General features: G+C 41.8%; 2 protein-coding genes across 5 annotated transcripts; both read right to left on the bottom strand.

The window, feature by feature from the left end:
• Positions 1-59: 59 nt before the first annotated feature.
• Positions 60-3,545, bottom strand: LOC148651164 (cation channel sperm-associated auxiliary subunit theta-like). Its single transcript, XM_088601127.1, has 5 exons — positions 3,398-3,545; positions 3,210-3,310; positions 1,931-2,123; positions 1,294-1,379; positions 60-693 (listed from the first exon to the last, which is right to left on the bottom strand). Exons 1-5 carry the CDS (start codon positions 3,510-3,512, stop codon positions 553-555), a joined length of 636 nt encoding a protein of 211 aa, XP_088457253.1. The 5' UTR covers positions 3,513-3,545; the 3' UTR covers positions 60-552.
• Positions 3,546-7,037: 3,492 nt separating this feature from the next.
• On the bottom strand, positions 7,038-15,177 carry smpd5 (sphingomyelin phosphodiesterase 5). Of its 4 annotated transcripts, XM_088601117.1 has the most exons (10): positions 15,026-15,171; positions 14,798-14,861; positions 12,124-13,271; positions 11,684-11,759; positions 10,633-10,773; positions 9,618-9,662; positions 9,411-9,500; positions 8,777-8,840; positions 7,914-8,073; positions 7,038-7,338 (listed from the first exon to the last, which is right to left on the bottom strand). In XM_088601117.1, the coding sequence occupies exons 3-10, from the start codon at positions 13,183-13,185 to the stop codon at positions 7,231-7,233; spliced, it is 1,746 nt and encodes a 581-aa protein (XP_088457243.1). In that variant the 5' UTR covers positions 13,186-13,271; positions 14,798-14,861; positions 15,026-15,171; the 3' UTR covers positions 7,038-7,230. The 4 variants fall into 4 exon arrangements, with proteins under 4 accessions (XP_088457243.1, XP_088457244.1, XP_088457246.1 ...); XM_088601118.1 differs by lacking the exon at positions 14,798-14,861 and having other exon boundaries at positions 15,026-15,177; XM_088601120.1 differs by lacking the exon at positions 9,618-9,662 and having other exon boundaries at positions 15,026-15,170.
• Between the last annotated feature and the right edge of the window lie 5,162 nt (positions 15,178-20,339).

Below are 20,339 nucleotides of genomic sequence, written 5' to 3'. Positions count from 1 at the left end.
CATCATTATAGAAGGAAACCCGTCCGAAGAGTTCCAAAAAACAAAAGTTAAAAAAAGTGTTTGGAATTCATTTTTTTTATCTTTTACAAGAAATCAATGTCCAAAAGTAAAAAAAAAAAAACTGACCAATCGGTTTTCTGATATACTTCTTCTTGAGTGGCCCCCATCCATTCATGTGCTTTTTACTTTGTATTTTTATGTTTTCTTACATTAGAGTTTGTGAACTCCAGTGCAATGATTAAGTTAAGCTAATGATTTGTGCCATATTTTTTTTTGAGTTTTTTCGGTTGTAAATGCTACATTCCATTAGTTTCTGTTTTGCGTTTTTTAGGTGTAAAATCACTTTGCTTTTGAGAAGTCTTTCTATGCCCAGTTTACTGCTATTTTGTCATCTGATTGTATTTATAAATTCAGTGATAAGTGTTTTAAATTGTTTTTTTAAATGTTGAGAAAACTGAGTTCAGTCAGATGGATTCCTGTGCTTAAAAATGAGCAGAAATTGTAGAAGAATTGTTCCACGGACAGCCCTAAATTGCAGTTGTTACTTGCTCTCTACACTGGTGCTGCCTTCTCCTCCGCGATGGTGTGACGCTTGGGCCACTGGTTGACAAGATGACGTGTTGAAACGTCCTGGTAGTCAAAGTAGTTGATATTGAGCTTTGAGGCCATTCTTCTCCCTAGTATCTCCACCACCTGAGAAGACCAAGAAGAAGACTAGTTCCCATAAGGACACTATTGCCCAAGTGGGCTTCTAGCTTGTTTACTTCTGAGACCTGGTGGACTGCTCAACCAGGCCTGGCTGTGAATATAGCACTGATCTATTGAGCAATCAGTACTCAAATTTCTCATTTGCATTCTGGGCTAATTATCAAACTAGGTCCACTTGTCTCCCTTTCACATTTCAGGTGCATGTGACTGGGGAAATGCATCAATGCAGCAGCTATACTTCTAAGCCAGCATTATGATGGTGAAACGGAACATAATTCATTTGAAACCCCTTAAAAGCAGAGGTTTCTTTTCCAAATGATATCAGACTGTAAAAGGATACTGATCCATCCATCCATTTTCTGACCGCTTCTTCGAATTCAGAGTCGCAGGGGAGCTGGAGAGTATCCCAGCAAGCATAAAGCACACGGCAGGGCAGCACAGGGATGTTCTGGCTATTTCAAAGACTATGATTCACTGCTATTTTGTAAAGCAACATAGGCAGTAGGAAGTACAATATTCTGTAACCTTGTTTCAATATTCTAAAATGTACAGAAAAGCAGCACTGTTTTGAACATTGACAATTACCTCATATTTTTCACAAAATCCACTCAGCTGTTGTTCTTCTATTTTGTAGCCGTGGAGGATGAGCTTGTACAGGAGACGACCTTGGCCTTGAAATGAGAAAACGGACACGGTTGTGTAGACGTGTTGGCTGATGCATGTAAAAATCAATTTTGCCTGTGCAGGTTCTGTACTGGATGGGCACAGGACATGCTGGCTACTATGTAACTGGAGCAAGGAACAGATTGAGATTGTAGCATTGTTTAAAACTAGAAAAAAATGACAGAGGACCAGTGTGCTGGAAGAGGCAGACTTCACAGACACCTGGACCACTGTCACCTTGTTAAGATGGGGAGGGTTAATTTTTTTAGAGGAGACAGACATTTGAGGGTATGCCCCATCCCCACCCTGCATATCCCTTCATTGCTGGCTGTTATAAAAGTTGGCAGAAGTCACTTTTTGTGTGAGTTGGATGCATGTAGATAAATTCACTGATGCGTGAGAGTGGGTCTTTAAGATCAGTCCACAGACTGGCTCGCTGTCCTTCACACTTGAGCTCCTCATTACATGAACTACATTCCTTCATTCGACCCATCTTGTCGTCTCGCAGTCTGGAAGGGTTTGAAGTGGACCGAGCCGTGTCCACAGCCGGGGTGCTGACCGCTTTTCTGCGCCCTCATGCGGATGTAGATCTGGTGCAGAGGGCCCTGGTGCCGGAGGCGCCCGTGGATGTAGAACCTGTAGACGCCCGCGGTGTGGTCGACCACCAGCTTCCTCCTGAAGGAGCTGGAGGCAATGAGCCACAGTGCCAGGCACAGGCAGAACACCAGGTAGCCGGCGTACTGGTGAAAGTCCTGCAACAGACATTTTCCCATGGTTTTATTCATCTTTGTGATTTTTATTTTAATTTCCAAGTAACAAAGCAACATTAAACCAAGGGACTGAAATCACATCAGACAGCTGCTCTTGAAGTACCATACAGTAAGGATTGGATCAGAAATGCAGTCCTCCCCACCTTCCCCGGCACCATGGATCCAGGCATGTGAATAGCCCAGTGGAACCAGAGGAGGGGGGCAGAGGACTCCAGCTGGTCAGACCAGCCAGCCAGATCATTTCCTGCTGCTGAAAATCAATACCAAAGCATATGCTTGAGTAGAATAGTTGGAGAAGAAGAGAAACACATTTTTAACACTTGACCACATCAAGACACTTTTGATGTGCACAAAAAAAAATAAAAGGAAGCATTTAAGCACTGAAATCCAACACATTCCTCTTAGTCTTCATTAGGGTGTTTGGATAGAAATGAGGGAACCATGCCTCATGATTATGAAGGTTTTCCCCAATTCTCTACAAGCTTTCATCTAGTGAATACTGTTAAATTTGCTTACCACAGGGACAGTTAAAGAGGAGTAATTTTTTAATTCCAGTATTTGTGCAGCGAGTCCAGCTGTCTCCAGTGCAGTTGAATAGCAGTAATGAAGACGTGAACCCATTACCTTTACACCCCGATAGAGCATGGACATCAGTAAAAATAATCAGCAGACGGGATGAAGGACAGACACTTTCCACATATAACAATATATCAGCACCGAGCGATGCACAATGTTAAGGATTGCTAAAAGATAAGAATTCTAGATTGATTGGCAGCTTGAAAAAGCTCCGAAAGTGAAAGTGGGCATCCCCGTCATGGGTCCCTACAAGCCTCAAGCTACCAATATCGCCGTGTTCTTTTACAACCACACCTGTGCGCGAGTTTTCGTGTTGTGCAATGGCGTTTGTCCCCTTCTTATACAGACGTCCTCGGTCAAGCTTGAAGTGCGCCGACGCCATGGGCTTCACAGGTCTAGCTAAAACCTCTCACCAGCGGTAACCACTCCACAGAAGCCCTTCTAGCACGTGCCAGGTCACCGCACAGGAGTGGCCTTCGTAAGGATCCTCACCTTGACGTCTCGGCTGAGGTAGAGCGCGTTGCCGACGACGGAGGCGACCAGCAGCAGCACGCCCTTCCACAGGTCCTCGTGCAGGTACTCCATCACCAGCACTGCCGGCAGAGGCCAAGACAGAGGAAATGAGCAGGAAACTGAAAGGGCGCCGAGGGAAAGAAAAAGGGAGCAGAGACCACTCTTACCGTTGTGCCTCTTCAGAACGAAAGGGTGATAGGAGTTCTTTTTCAGCTTGCTATTGAGAGCTTGCTCCGCTTTGAAGATTTTGTAATCCCACGTGCTGAAAATGCCTGTTGGCATGGTGGCATCTAAAATAGGATAAATACTGCAAGTTGGATTGTTACTACACATAAGGCAGAGCCACAACATAACCTCACATAGCAATTATATATAACAGTACACATACAAAAAAACAAAAACAAAAAAAAAGAGTAGAATACTTGCAATTAAATTCGATTGAAGTCCTCAGCTCTTCCTTGATTTTACATCACTGATGGCTCTGCATCCATAATTGTCATCAAATATTATAGGAACCTGGAGCAAAGTGAATTATGCAGAATATTGTGAACCAAAAAGAAACAGAAAATTTTAATTCAAGATACTCTGAAGACTTGGATTCTTTGTGTTCATAAAATAATCTTTACAAACCAATTTGCCATTCAGAGAAGAAATACCTGTTTTTTCCCTGCTTCCAGGTCACATGCACCATGTAAACAGATTTCTAACATTCAGATTGTCATAGTAAACATGTTCCAAGTAACATGTCTGATTGTCATAGTAACCAAGACTTGCTCTTGAAATCTGCAGGGTTCCATTAAAGCAAACACACCCTGTGTCACAATGGAGGGCGGAGGTGGGAGTCCATTGTTCTCCCAGATGCAGTGTCAAACAGCCCGGTCTTGAAACCTGCCATGATACAGTGCCACTAAAAAGGATCACAGCACCATATATGAACAGATGGGGGAAGCGGGTCAAGGAGATAGGGGTCTCCTCTTTTACATGCTGTAGAGGTTGAGGTCTATTGTATGTGTAAAGTCACCTCAGCAGGCTCTCACTTGAGTAAGAGGGTAGGAGAGGGAGTTACCCTCAGGAGTGATGGTAGGGGATTTTTATGTAGATAGATAGATAGATAGATAGATAGATACTTTATTGATCCCGTGAGGGAAATTGCAGTGCAACAGCAGCTTAACACACACAACACAGCCACAGTGTAACGAATTATATACTAATAGTACAATACATACAATACAATACAAGAGTTACTCACAGTCCGGACACACAAGAGGAAACTAGAACAGAACAGTACACAGAAAATCGTATCACACGTATGAATATAAATATAGATGTAACCATAGATATAAATATAAATATAAATGTATTGCACAGGTCCCTGGCATATATTGCACAAAAGTGGTTGTAAACTGGAAAAAGAAAAAGAAAAAGAAAAAGAAAGAGAACAGATGTAGCAGTATATGTATATATGCGTTTAGTCCAGAAACAGGTCACTGTCGCTGTTGCCTCTGCCAAGACGCAAGGTGGATGCGTTGTACAGTCTTATGGCAGACGGCAAGAATGACCTCCTGTAGCGCTCCCTGTCGCACCGTGGGTGAATCAGTCTATTGCTGAACGTGCTCTTCATTCCTGCAAGCCTGTCATAGAGGGGATGGGAGAAGTTGTCCATGATGGCCTCCAGTTTGGACATCATTCTCCTCTCAGCCACTACCTCCAAGGGGTCCAGGTCAGACCCAATGACAGAGCTCGCTCTCCTGATGAGCTTGTTCAGCCTTTTGGAATCTACTGCTCTAATCCCAGAGCCCCAGCACACCACTGCGTAGAAAATGGCACTCGCTACCACCGACTGATAAAACATGTGTAGCATCTTACTACACACATTGAAGGACCTGAGCCTCCTCAAGAAGTAAAGTCGGCTCTGTCCGTTCTTATAGATGGCCTCGATGTTCTTAGACCATTCCAGTCTATCGTCGATGTGCACTCCCAGGTACTTGTACGAGTCCACCATCTCCACGCCACTCCCATGGATGTAGACAGGAGTAGGTTTGACCTTTTTCCTCCTGAAATCTACCACCAGTATGTAGCAATACTAGAACCATTGTACAATATATTGTAGTATATAGTAACAATACTAGATCCATTGCTTACATGTTGGGAAAGGCTGTTCTTTAAAGCTCTTGTGCAATGCAAATACAAGTATTCATAGAAATTCAAAAAAAAATACACCACCTCAATGCTAGCACAGGTTTTGTGCCTCTCCAACAGTAAAAATAGTAGTAACTAATATAAACATTGAATACAGAAATAACTATTAGATACCTTATGTACCTTTACATTTGTCAAAATCAGATTTTTTTTTTTAGGTCAGACTCATTAGTCACCTCCAGGCATTAAACAAGAACATACTATGAAGGTAATGTCCCTATTCGTATTTGTACATCCTTGGGGATACATAAATACATTTAACACTGGAAACAATTTGGCCAAGGGAACCATGATTAAATTTGTAATGGTTGTTTAAGACCCTGTTTAAGCCTTTCAATTATTAAAAATATTTAAACCACATTTGATGCAGAAGTGCGATTTGAAACTGCAGAATAAATAAGCAATAGTAGCTTCCTGGAGGACACAATCATTTTAACAAGCACTGTTTTATCACAAAGACCCATTGTTTCCATTTGTTCCTCCCAGCCACTTTTATAGCTCAATGTTTTAAATCATTTCCAATTAACAGCATGATAAATGAAGGTATAGGAATAAGTCTTGTCCTATAGATTATTTGATCTTTAAAATGCTTCAGCAATTTTATTGGCAAATGGGTAACAACCATAGAAGCAGAGCCAAATTAAAGCAGTTTGTTCACCATTTGGAATTTTATTTCCAAGTTCTTGGATTCCAAGTCTGCTGCTCCCTTGTCAGTGAACAAGAGCCTCTCACAGTAGTGCTGTTGGTAAACCACAGACCTGATGGAAGAGAAATATTGCAAGCATGTTGTCAACAGTAAGCATCCTTATTGATTCATGACACCACACACAAATTCACTTTGGCCTATATAAATACGGCCATCCCAAAAAGAGCACAATGACCCCCCCAAGCAATTCTTGTTCCAGTGTGGAACCAGCTCACAAGATGCTGAGAGCACAAGAAAGTTTAAAAGGCACAAAGATGTCGAGTATGGAATTGTCTCTTACACAAACTGAAAATGAACTTACTCCTCCCCAGCATGGTGTATTCAATCCTCCTGGACTTGATGAAAAGAAAGAAATTTTAACCAAGGACATCAAGCACTTCCGCTCCTTAACGGACACAGTGTCTTACTAAACAAGAACATTCATTAAAAAAAGGTCTTATGTCAGAAAACATGCACTCTGTCACAACTGACCCACTGAGCAAACAGAAAGATGAACCCTATGCGGTACCTTAGGGGGTCTAGAGATGAGGGAAAAGATTCAGAGAGTAGGAGGGCAAGGCAAGAGGCGAGGTCCGAGTCAAGTTCCGAGGTTTGTAAGGTGAAGGTCGACAAGAAAGCTTCCAATCCAAAAAGAGCAAGACAGTAGACATGGTCAAAGGAAAATTACAAGGAGAAAGTAGGGGGGGGGTTGATTGATGGAGTGTCGTGGTTGGCTGATTGGCAGGAGCGGTGTCGTTTAGCAGAAGTGCTCAGGGCTGGAGTGTGATTAACCCGAGTGCGCTTCCGTGTGAGAATGTGGTGGGATGAAGGCGTGACACACTCTCACTAAAGTGGTATCACCCAGGATTATAATGAGTGCATGTCTGAAGTGGTATAAAGTAATTGTCTTTCAAAACATGAAGTAAATAAAAAGACATTTTTATTAAAATAAGAAAGCCCACCAAAAATGCATTTATAAAAACACGGTAGCAAGTGTGCTGCCTGATTTACAGCTAATATATACAGAATTTATTTAAAAGGAGCACGCAGTCCAGGTGGCCAGTCTCTACAGTCTGCAGTCTCTACTGCCAGCTCCGATTCTGTCTTCAGTTCTCCTCAGACATCTGGTTCTTCAGTGTCCACAGAAACGCGCAGTCTCATGCCCACTGGAATATGATCAGTCAGCCCGGCGAACTGGGTGACAAAGGTGATTTTCTCAACTTCCTATCAAAAGAAACAAATTCTTAAAATGCAAACATACTCCACATTCTTACTTAACCACTTTTTTTCCCTATATTTTAGTTTACTACTGTCAGATTTTTCTTGAAACCCATAATGTTTTTTTACATATAATTAGAATTAAACTTTGTTGAAGAATAAGCTCATAAATTAAATAAGACACTATCTTGCTGTTTCTGGTTTAGCCAAAGATTTATTTTTCTCTTTAGCAAAAGGAGCCTTTACAGCCTGAGACTCCTACCCTCAGATCAGCTCCTAGCAAGCGAACGAGCCAGGTGTGCCGACTGACCGCAGAAACATTGGCACACCGCGTTTGGAAAATTAATTTTTAATCTCATATTAATCTAATATCAATCTAAATATTAACGTCATTGTAAAGGTGGTGGAACACTGATTCATGCCAGTGAGGAGCAGCAAGGACACTAGGCGGGTGCACCCTGTCAAGACAGAGGCGACAATACTGTCGTCTGCAGCTGCAGAAGGATTTCATGACGAAGGGGTAAGTCAGAACACTGCTAGTTTTACGCGAAGCTGGCTGTCGAACACAGGGCGGGACGTACGGTCCGCAAGTGCCTGGAGACAGTGGCCTCTCTGTACAGGACGTAGTCAATGCGCCTGCCCACCCAGGGGGCCCCCGGCTCCGGGTATTCCAGCACACAGCCTTTCGGGGCTACTGGCGGGGCGATGAACCTCTTCCGGACCTCCTCGCTCTCCACAGACCTGACGGATCCGCCCAGCGCCGAGAGAAAGAAAAAGGTTCTTTAAAAAAGTTCTTATGCCAAGTCATTATGCCATCTCTGAAAGCCACAGCGCCAACATCTTGAAATTACGGGCTCAAAAGTAGCCATGCACGAAAGCGGCTAAAAGTATGCGTTTAACTGTACTGCAGTTAACGATAAGCAGCTGTAGTAAGTGCAGCTGTAAGGCTGATGTCCTTCAGCTCCTATTTCAACAATCTGCAGAGGGCGAGCCAGCTCCCTGATCCTTCAACTTTTTCAGTGAGGGGTTAAAATTGAAGCTACTGTTAGCTACTTCTGTTGAGATGCACAAAGGAAATATTCTTGCTCCTGCAAATATTTTTATAGACCAACACTGACAAGAATAAATTGTATAAAAATCATTTACTCATTTTGTCTTTCAATTCCGAAAACGTAGAAGAATACCTGGGAAACGGAAAAAGGATCCTATCCCATAGCTGTCTGATCCACCCGAGTGTTCTAGCAGCTGCACATGTGAACTGTACATTCATTAATGCTGGCTGATTGCGGTTTTCATTTTTGAAGGTAACTTTGCACAGATGTGTGTGAATTGACTGTATCTTTTGCCAGTACAACACGGACTTAACTTCTGAAAAGAATTAAAGCAGAATGCAATGCGAGTCCTTTTTTGTTTTTTACAGTTTTCAATCCACGTCTCTACTTACATCTTCATCCTTTCTGGAGTCGACACCGCGTCATCATACAGTGTGGGCTGTTCAAGGAGAGTACCTGTCAAAACATTCATGCAGGCATAATTACTATTGCTCCAGTAGCCAGACAACACAGTTTATTTAAGGTGCATTTTGTTTTGATGAGCATTCTATTGTTTTAAAAACATAAGTACTTGTTACAGTATTTCAAAGACACAAAGCGATAAATGCAATGGATACTTTAATGATTCCCTCATCCATTTCTTCACCCTTAATATTTCAAAATAATATCTTTTAGCATTCATTATCCATTATAAGCCATTATCCCATTCATATTAAAGAGGTCCACAGGGCAGGAAAATGGGTGAATGTGTTTCACCCATTTTCCCCCAAACACCATTTATAATTCACTGCAGGAGATACAGTAGCAGGTACAGCAATCAAAGAGTGATGGGAGTATTGAATACACAATTCTTTACACAAAGCGTAGTGGGAGTGTGGAACAAGCTGCCCACCATGTTGTTGAAGTCGATACCCTGGCTTCCTTCAAGAAATGGCTGGATGAGATCCTTGTATTAATTAGCTATTAACACTCAAATAGGCTGGAGGGCCATTGTTATGTTCTTAAATCTGCTGAAGAGCCACTGACCTATGACCCAGGGTTTCTCTTTCCCAGGACCAGCTCGGCATGGGTCTTTATAGCTGTCAAACAGGCTGTGCTTCTGCTCCAGTGCGTCGACTGAGATAAAAAAAGGACTGTTACTATCACATTCATTAATATCTGTTTGTCACTTAAATTTGACATGTTTCAGATAGTTTTCAGAAGGGTGCAGTATTGCTTAAGGCCAGAACTGACCAGGGTTCCCAGATCCTGGTCCTTGAAGCTTGGGGTCTAAAGCACCTACAGACACAATAAAAGACGTAATGTTTAATGTACTTAGAAGCAAAGTGGAACAGAAAGCAGGGAACTCTAAACCTATTGCCAGAGAGCTCCAATCCAGCTGGTTTTACCAATGTATTTGTGCTCTAAAGGTTGGCATCACCTGGTAGCTATTGAGGAATCCAGCAAGTGATTTGTTCAATTAAGACAGCTCTGGTCATCTTGAGGACTTGAAGAGTATTTAGAGTGGGCTCCTGTATTTAACAACTCCCCCTGATTATTGGATCACAGTCAAATCATTTCACCTCTTTAGAAATTGGCAATTTAGTGGTGCCATACTAAACCTGCTGGACTGGAGCTCGAGTCCAGGTCAGAGTAGAGGCCTATTAGAAGTGAGAAACCATTAAAAGCAATGAATGTTACACTAGTGCCAGCAGAGGGCAGTGTTGTGCTTCAGTCTTCACCTCAGCCAGCACAGACAGTGGAAAGGTACAAGGCAATCAGTGGTTGAGATAGATCCAAGACGTTCAGCTTTATCATGATGTGCTTGGCACCACGCAGAGTGTGGAGGCCCCTTTCTCCTCATGCCAGGTGCATCAGCAAATAATAATAATTCCTTACACATTATATAGCGCTTTTCTGGACACTCCACTCAAAGAGCTTTACAGGTAATGGGGACTCCCCTCCACCACCACCAATGTGCAGCCCCCCTGGATGCAATGACAGTCGGAGTGTGCCAGTACACTCACCACACATCAGCTATCAGTGGGGAGGAGAACAGTTACTGAAGCCAATTCAGAGATGGGGATTATTAGGAGGCCATGATCAGTAAAGGCCAATGGGAAATTTGGCCAGGACGCTGGGGTTACACCCCTACTCTTTTCGAGAAACACCCTGGGATTTTTAATGACCACAGAGAGTCAGGACCTCGGTTTTACGTCTCATCCGAAGTGAAATTATGCTTCAGAGCCATGTCCTAGCCAGAACTCACTAGGGGAGCAGTTGTCAAAGTTGAAGTCCCCACACAAGACATCAAACACCACAATCTCATCCTCCTTCTTCGTCTGGGCCTGGAACTCGCTGATCCACTTGCTAAGCATATCCAGCTGTTCATAGCGGATTGGTCCATCATCTAGATGGGAGAACAGGAGGACCTGGATCAGTGCATTGTACTACACACATGTTCCAAAAGCTGTCCAGCCAAGTTGTTGAAATGATTCCCTAGCTACTTTCAAGAAATGGCTGGATGAGATCCTCACACTACTAAACAGGCTACATAGGCTGAATGCCCACCTCTCATTTGTAACCTTTTCTATTTTCTTATTTGTATGTGTATCAAGTCGCATTAATCCATAATGAGCAGTTTTCATTCTTTTTTTCATTATTTGATTCAGGCTGAAAAGCACTTGTACATTTTGGTAGATTAGACACATTTTGGAAAAATAAATATTTCGCTGCGGAACCTGCTGTCAAGCTTCAAAGCGAAGCATACACAGAACACATCCAAGTTCATACTATGATGTTCGTCTTTCAGGCCTCCACCTCTTTTCTCTCATTTTTTTTTTAGGCCAAAGCATGCGTGTTTAAAGCAAGCGACTCATTGAGGTGAGACACCACAAGTCTAGGTTCCCACTTCTGTTTTTTTGCAAGTGTTTTTGCTCACGTATTGCAAGGGCTGCCTGCATCTACAATCCCTCTCCCAGAGGATTAGGGAAGCTCCCTGTCCTTCAACACAACAGGTGAACAAATGATAAAACAGGAGACATCTGCCCACAGATAAATAAATCATGACGTGCACATAACAAATTTAAAAATTTTACTGTGTGTCTCTCATGAGGTATAACAGTTTACCACTACTTTTTTATTTTTCTATAATGTAATTTAACTTCTGTCAATTTCTCAAGCCGCTCATTGACTAATGGGCTCTAGAATACCAACCTAGAACCTGATGGCCACTTTGGATAAAAGCTTCTGATAAGCGGTTTATTATGAATATTTTAAAATAATATTGATATATTAATTATAATAATCACTACCACTACCTTCAGGAGCATGTAAATGTGTGCAGTTAAAAAATCCCACAGCATTCTTCAGTCTTTGAGTCTGGCCAACCAACACCTTTAAAGACAGTATAACAGCACATTAATTCTTAAAGCACATCTGGTTTCGGATCTCTCGATTTTCATTCATCCCACTTAAAAAACTTTTATTTACTTAAAGCTCTTTTATTGCATCTATATACTCCATATAAAGAGAATGAGGCCAGAGTTTAGTTATAGCTAAAGTAATGTGCTAAAGCATTTGTTTGTTTCTAAATTATTCAAAACTGGGATTCAGGAAGCAATAAGGAGCATGGCCAATTTGGAGTAAGGTAAAACAAGACCCAAGACAAATGATGACATACTGTATTTTTTTAGCACAACTTGGAACTGTCATGTTCCCCATACTACCACTGGTTCTTGATCAGAGGTAAGGACATCACCTTTACGGACAGCACTCCCTTAGATGCCAGACTATCCTCTCCTCTCCCATTGGAGAAGCAGTGGAACGAGGCTTCCAGGATGGGGTAGCGACTTGCGAAAAAGATGCCGCTGTTGAAGAACTTAAAGGAAGAACAGCCCTGGAACCCATAGAGCCCAACGTCATAGAGCACATGGCCAAAGAAAGGGCTCAGGATGTCCTTCAGCCTCCAGGCTGCTCTCCTGTCAAAAACTTCCTCAAGCAGGACAAAGTCTACGTTGATGGGAAAGAGGGCAGAAACTTCCCAGGGGATGTCGTCAAGTCCCTTTGACTTCTGAGAGGTCCTGCCGCCACTGGGACAGCTCTGACTGGAGTCTTCGTGCATGACTAACGAACCTGCAGAAGTGGGATCGGTATCCTCCCTCACATCTATAATGACGTCTTTGGTGTTGACATTGGTATCCCTCACTGCTGTTCGTTTCTCGGCGTTTAGGGGACTGCTGGGGGGCTGAGATTCTGTGGCGCCATAGGAGGGATGGGTGGGGGTGAGGAGGCAGTGTGTGTTTTCCTGCGTGGTCCTGCTAGGCAAATCCGCAGGCCTGGTCACACCTTGAATGATCAGCTGGCCAATCAGCCTGGACCTCACTTGTGTCTGGCTGAGGTTGTTAAACCGGGCCAAGCTGTCCGGCAGCAGACAGAGGTTGGCGGTGACGAATCCAAAGCTGCACCCAGACCTTCCCAACGCCCAGTCCCCATCCACCTGATCCTCGCGGGTGGTGACCCGCTGGCGGTGGTAGGAGAACGGCCTACGGGCCGCCTGCAGGGGGACCCAGAGGACAAATCCCAGCAGGGCGATGGGAGCCGTGATCAGAAAGAGACAGAGGAAGAGGATGGCCCCGAAAAAGACCCGCAAAGGGTTGAGGTAGCACTCCTGCTCATAGCGCAATCTCTTCTCGAAGGTGGTGGAGATAGAGACAGCAATCAGCCTGTCCAGGAACCAAAAGCAAGGGAAAATGAGCCACCAGGCGACGCTGTGTAGGCCGGCAACAAACTGGTTGGAGAAAGGAGACTCTCGCAGAGCCATGCCTGGTTCTAACCACCTAAGGGAGAGCCGATGTTCTGGGGTTAAGTATCTTTACATCCACAGCATCACAAGGAAAGGAGGAAATTCTGTATTAGAAGGAAAACAGAAAGAAAGACATCTTTTAACTCAAAAGATAGTGAGAGTGTGGAACAAGCTATGCTGCAGTTTGGTTGAAGCCCATACCCTAGCTTCTTAATAATGTGTGAATTATTTCTAAAACTTAGGCACTACTTTAATAACACACTTGAAATCCTTGATTGGAGATATGCTGGACACTTCCATTCTGAGTTTCAGACAGAGTATTATTGTTCACTAGTCTTGTAAATAACCACCCCCCTGACGGGTAACATTTTCATTACAGTCTTTCCAATACAATCTGAATACAATCTGAGAAAGAGGACTGTAAGTGAACAGTCTCGCCTCTTCTAGGTAGAAACCTTAAGTGGCAATCATCTGGCAGCTGCTGTTTAATGCAGCCAAGTAAAGAGTGCTAAATGCAGGTAGTAAAAACAAATTGTAAATACAAGTCGGGAAACACTGAGTCCGAAGACGCTACTTACGAAAAACACCTTGGTGTTTATGTTACCAGTTCATTTACATCATCCAGACAATGTGGAGAAGCAATAAGAAAGGCAAATGGAATGTTTTAAAATATAGTTAAATGCACAGAATATATCAAAGGACAGCTTGTGAAATTCTTCTATGCACTTTTAAGAACTCCTTTACTATATTGTGCATAATCCTGCTCTTCACATTACTTCTCTGGAATCAGTCCAGAGAAGAGCTGTGTGAAGCACATCCTGCTTGAGTGTGCTGTAAGATCCTCTATCTGAGAAAGTAACAGGCAACACAATAGAAATTCACTCAAAACAGCATTGCAAGGCTGCTTAATTCAGAAACAATGACAACAAAATCATCTTCAAAGTGTTCTTTATAATGTCCCCCTGGGATAAAAATATCCACAAATCCACATAACCTCTAACTTGTTTTACATGAGCAGCCTGTTGTAATACAAGACCGTGCAAGAAAGACGTGTCTTACTGCAAAATATTTAAGCAGAAATAATTTAAGTGCATAAAGTACGGCATGGACCGAGGTGAGTCACAAGTGACATCATATGAAAACAAGTTAGTCCACTTGAACACGTTAACATTCACAGGAGTTCTATTCGCCGCGTTTTCAACTTGATAAAAAGTCTCTTATTACAACCAACTTCCCGAGTTAATACGTACGGAAATATTCTGTAAGGGTTTCTTCAGTTGAAGAAGAGTTTGTTGGAGTCTGTGTTAGTGTTCAGGTATCTAAAATCCCTCCGGACTGAGATACCTACTGCAGACGTGAGGACTCTCACTCGTTACTCAAGAATAACTAAGGAGGGAAAGGCATTGATACACAAATCAACCCGACAACTTTACAATTTAGAAGGTTTTTTTTTTAGCACAGACCCTATGTAGACTATAAAACTAACTGGCCTGGCGATGAGTGAAAACGACCCTTGAACCACGTTTTGTTCCAGGTATCGAAGTACAGTCAAGTTACAGGTGTAATAACAGGAAGAAGCCTTCCTCCCCCTTCCTTGTCGTAATATTGTTCCTTACTATTCTCAACTCACCCTGTCAAAATGAGCACTCATGCAGCAAAACGCACCGGGTCATTCAACATTTGCATTACTGCTCCTGGAGTAAAGACAAATATAAAGCTTAGTATTTTTATAGTACCGTACCTAGGAGTTACGGTAACAGGCTCCTTCCTACCGAGACACAAATGTGTTAAAACAATATTCGGACTCAGTCCTGATAAAGTGCCTGGTAAAGTTATTATTTTCAGAAACCTTACTTACTTTCCACTCATTTGAAGACTTCTATGAATATTTTTTTTACCAGATAAGGTTTCCGAACCGCTTCCTTCTTTCAGTTCACCGTCAGTCTTAGACGAGAAACTGAAGCGAAAGCGCGTTTTCGCCGGCTCGCTCGTCCCCACCTACCTTGTCCTTCCTCTCCGTGAGAGGGGCGGAGGAGCCGAGTTGTGTGCTTAACACGTATTCATAGACACTTAGCAAATTTGTGCATTTTTTATTAAACCCCTTTCTGTTTATGTCGTTAATTTTTGGACACCTTTTGGAGACCTTAATCTCAACACCCTTACAAACACAACTATACCTTATAAGGAACCGCTAATGAGTTGGTGCACAAATGCGCATCGGCAGATCCATAAGCATTGGCAGAGCAGACTCGCTGTCCGAGGGTGATTATTTTATTTTATTTTATTTTATTTGGGAAGGAAGGAATGAAACATTCTGCCTTAGAACGTCCTTCGGAAAGTATATAAGATTAAATGTTCTGTTCACATCATAAGGGGTATTAACCTGTAGAAACCCACAGCCATTTTTTGGTGAGGGGAGTCATATATTTTGTTTCTTTTACTGTTGTCTTTATTTTTAACAGTCTTACAAAAAATATACCCAGACATTTCTCAGATTAATTTGAATTAATAATGGTTTTCACGTTGATGGAAGGACAGCACAGCGGCACAGCGGTTAGCATTGCTGCCTCGCAGAGGTGGGGCCGTGTCCAATTCCGTGTCCAATTTGCGTGGAGATTGTATGATCACCCTGCGGGTGCTCACGTTTCCCCCCACAGTCCAAAAACATACTGGTAGTTTAATTGGCTTCTGAGAAAACTGGACCAGGTGTGAGTGTGTGTGCCCTGCAATGGACTGGTGTCCCATCCAAGGTGACCCAGCCTTGTGCCTGTTGCTTGCTAAGACAGGCTCCAACTCCCCCGTGACCCTGAATTGGAAGAAGCAGTTAGAAAATGGATGGATATGTTCATTGAAGTCACAAGCAAGACCCTGCTGCGGAGAACTGTAGAAACGCAAGTGTACACACTTGACCTGTATAACTGAATAGGGCATCCTTTCAACAAAATATTGAAATTCATTTAAAAAAAAAAACATTTTTAAAGGGCTATCCAAACAATCACCTGCCACACAAACCAGAATTAATTCACGCATTACTCAGACACTAAACCAGAATTAAAGCCCATTAATCGTATTTAATATAGTATTTCCATTTTAAACTCCCAAACCTATCTTTCTTAATGCCATATGATGAGCAGATGTAAATTTCTTAAGTAAAACCAGACTCTGACATAAAAACATCCCTGAGATGATAATTGTGATGAAAAAAACTGTAGGGCTTCACTTTTTAAAATTTGCAGCAATGCAGAAATACTAATAAAGGGACAAAATGCTATGAAACTTATGTTACAGGTCTGTTTCTGAAATACTACATCCCTCCATCTCAAGATCCAGTCTAGTTAAAAATTAGCATCAGATCACTGAAGTCAAGGAGTTTTACTGAAGTGTGCTTTTTATTTCGAAAACCAACCTAGCAGCATTTCCCAACTGCAATGTGGATGCTAGGGCGTCAAAGACACAGTGCTCCCACATGTGATCCTGTTTGGCAAACGCTTTTTAGGCTACGCCTTGGTTTTGAGAAAGGGCTTTAACAGCCTGTTACAGATCTTGTTTGCCAGTGGTGAGTCTGCACAATGCTTGGAATGCAGATCTATTCTGTGGCTGGAAACTGGATCTCCTGTACAGGAGTGACAAACTGCTGAATGAAGAAAACCAGGACACCAGAAAAAAAATGTTCTGAATTTTGCTAAAGAAATGAAAACATAAAATAAGCTTCAAATACAATTGTAATGTCTTAACAATTGCAGTAACAGTCAAAATCAATTTACAATAATGAAATCCATTCAGAATTCTTTAAAGACTTCCTGAAACCAAGGTTTTTACAAGATAGAACAATAATGTGAAATGACTTGTTTAAAGGATACCTCAGTAAGATTATTTAATCCTTTACAGATACTTTATTTACCTGTCTAACTTACTATCTTCTCAACCCTGACCTCACAACTCTTGTTCATCTAAATCTGGTTTCCTGTCTGTCCCTCCAGCCTGTCTAAATTCTGTCTACAGCTCTGGAACTCTATCCCTAAGGATATCAGACGGTCACCTTCCTTGAGCACTTTCAAATCAAGACTCAAACCCCTCTTCTTTGAAAGTGCTTTTATTTAGTTGGTTCTGTGTCTGTCCCTTTACATTCCCACTGCATTCCGAACACTTGTTGTAATTTATTTTAATTCTGCCATATCCTCTCCTTGTGTGCTTTTTTGGTAAAGCACTTAGAGAAGCCACTTTTAAGCACTATATAAAATAATTCTTATTCTTATTCTTATTCTTATTCTTATTCTTATTCTTATTCTTATTCTTATTCTTATTCTTATTCTTATTCTTATTCTTATTCTTGTTCTTATTCTTATTCAATTTCTAACCACTTTATCCAATACTGGGTCACGGGATGTTGTACTGAAAGTGTTTTTTAAATTAAAAGCAGAAAAGAAGTTTAATATCCTTGGTGTAGCAGCTGCTGTATTTTCAGCTTCTAAAGGTCTTTTCCATCTCCAGCTACATTGGACTGGTATCATCCCATGTTATCGTCTTTGCGAAATATAAATTGTCACAGTCATGCAGTTTACCCCAAGTTGCTCTGTCAAAACATCTTTGCTTAACTATATATCTGTTTCTGTGGTCAGTTTCAGCAAGTCTCACTGCATGTAAAGATGTGGTGATAAGCTTCTAGTATGCAGAGTGTCTCTAGTAGTGTATTAGCACCCCAGGAACACCAACAGGACAGGACACCAACAGCACTCATGCTCTCACCATTTTCCCTTTCTTTCCCTGTGTACCTGCTGTCCCCCTGGCTGGACAAATGAAAAAAAAAAAACAGACAGGTGCTCATCTTTGTCAAGATTTGTCTCCATTATGCCTCTTTCCCCTCCCCTACAACTGCCAAGGTTCCTCTGCAACATTTTAGTGTTTCAAAACATGCTGCAAATGTGATGTTCAATTCCAAACCACAACCCTGCACTAAGAAAGATGGCTAACATAACTTTTTCCACTAAAGGAAATAAATGGTCAACCCCACAAACAGGACAGATGGAACGCTGAATATAGTTTGTAGACCTGTGTGAAATTATTTTTCATTTGTCAGGCTTACACACAGTTACTGTATAAAATAAATGACGACAAAAGTACTTGTTATTGCAAACAAGCCCATAAGCAAAAAAAAACAGAGTAATTTAAAAAATAAATTATTGATTTAAAAAAAAAACTGAGATACTTTTTTGTTACAGATGACTATCTCTGAGGCAAATGCACTGGATTTTGACTGCAGTAGTTGTGCCAATAAAGGCCACTAAAGCAATAATCTAAATTAATAAACTGCTTTAATTCAGCAGTTTAAATGTTGTGCTTCACAACACTCTTTCACAAATTTGTAAATGTGTTTCAAAGTTCTTGAGGACTTTTATGGTCATGTAGCAAGACTAACATAACAATAACTGCATGGAAAATACCAATATTTGTATTTAAGAGAAGCGAGAGATTCAATGCCTCACAGTGGTTTTGATATTTTGCTTTACTGGAGCTCTCTGGTCTTGGACAAAGCAGATAGTGACTTGAATTTGTACAAGTATTCAACACGATTCATTTAGCAATCATTGAATGAGGGTTGGAGTATTGCAGCAAAATGAGACAGGAGGAACTGCAAGCTGTAGTGTGGTGCTCACAGATGGAATACTATGAGACAGATGGAAACGTTACAAGGCTGCTGCCTGACACTATGTCATAAAAGAAAAGCTCTCATAGTATAAGATGTGACTGTTAAAGTGATATCATTGCTCAGGGGCCAATTTTGTGCTGTAGATTTGGGGTTTGGGATTTGCCTACTTGGGTAGAATTTGCTTGCTTAGCCAGGGATTCAGGAAGAGGCTGACTCACATTTGTGAACTTCCCATTCGAACCCCTCTGTCGACTGCCTGGACTGTGGGGCTCAGGGCCTTGGAAAAGGTCAGAGAGGTTTGATTCTGAAGCCTGAGGCACACTGCATTGACAGACTCCAATGGCAATGTTGTGTGGATTGTACCTGTTGTATTGGATTGTTATTCATGAGCCATGGAAATCTCTTCTTCGCCTGTGTTTTTGCGTTGTAACATTGTGGGCTCTTCCTGAGAGTGCAATGGAGTGCAAGAGAATTTAAAAGGAGGACATTGTTCCTTAGTTAGGGCAATTTTATTTGGTTTTCCCGCAAAAACACAAAGACACCTATCCGAAAACAGAGGACAAAACAAATAGCATGCATTAAGTTCAGCTGCAGAAAATATATCAATTAATAAGGAAGTGGTTTTAGTGTGAATTAAATGGTGAGAAATGGGTGGGGAACGATTTAATGTAGTTCAAGTCTTCACAAGAAAATGGCCCTACTGTGTGAAATTAAAAAAAAAAGTTTGTACATTTTTGGGAATGATTTCTACATTTTGGAAACTGCACAGGATGACTAAATTGGATTATTCCTGCAACTTGCAGTATCTGAACCTCATGGAAGCAGTGTGTATTGTGTTCCTGTGAGGCCTGTGATATACTCAGTAGCCTGTAATATTTTCTCCCTCAAAAAAGAGCTGAGCGCACCCTTCGTGATTCTTAATTACAACAAAGAGTAACATTTATTTAAACATTTGTTTCAGCTTTGATACTAATAAAGTTCAGGAGAGATGACAACAACCAAGTTCAATCAGACTCAGTTGTCAGTAATTAGCAATCACTGCTGACATCATTTCCTCTTCTAAAACACTATAAATACTGTACGTGATCCCCTTCTCTCCCTCACATACATCTTTTTGCTTCTCACCTCCACCCTGTCTCCACCTCTGCAGCTGCCCCTTAGTCACTCTTCCTCACTCTGCATGGGGGTCCCAGCCTCCTCATCCTCTTCCCAGGAGGTCAGCCCTCAGCCAAGAGGGTTAAGCCACATTTTGACTAAACACTCTTTAATCCTTCCAGTGCATTTAATTCTTGGGTGTTGTTATTCCTAGTAAACCGAATTTATTAGCAAATAAGACCTGAATGTAAAATGAAGGATTGAGCACAATTTTAAGAATCATATAGCTTAAGATGAACCCTCTAAATTTTTTTGATCATGGTGAAACTAAGGGGGCGATTTCAACAATGCTCGAGTCTGAATTTTGTCTAGGATACTGCCTGCATACATTGCAGGGCTGCTATAAAAGGGAGCTCAAGAAAGCCAGATG

Source organism: Lepisosteus platostomus, chromosome 12 (genome assembly GCF_059453375.1).
Source record: "Lepisosteus platostomus isolate fLepPlt1 chromosome 12, fLepPlt1.hap1, whole genome shotgun sequence".
Taxonomy (NCBI): domain Eukaryota; kingdom Metazoa; phylum Chordata; class Actinopteri; order Semionotiformes; family Lepisosteidae; genus Lepisosteus; species Lepisosteus platostomus.
Note: the sequence above shows the minus strand (reverse complement) of the source record. Positions and strands in the feature narration are given on the sequence as shown.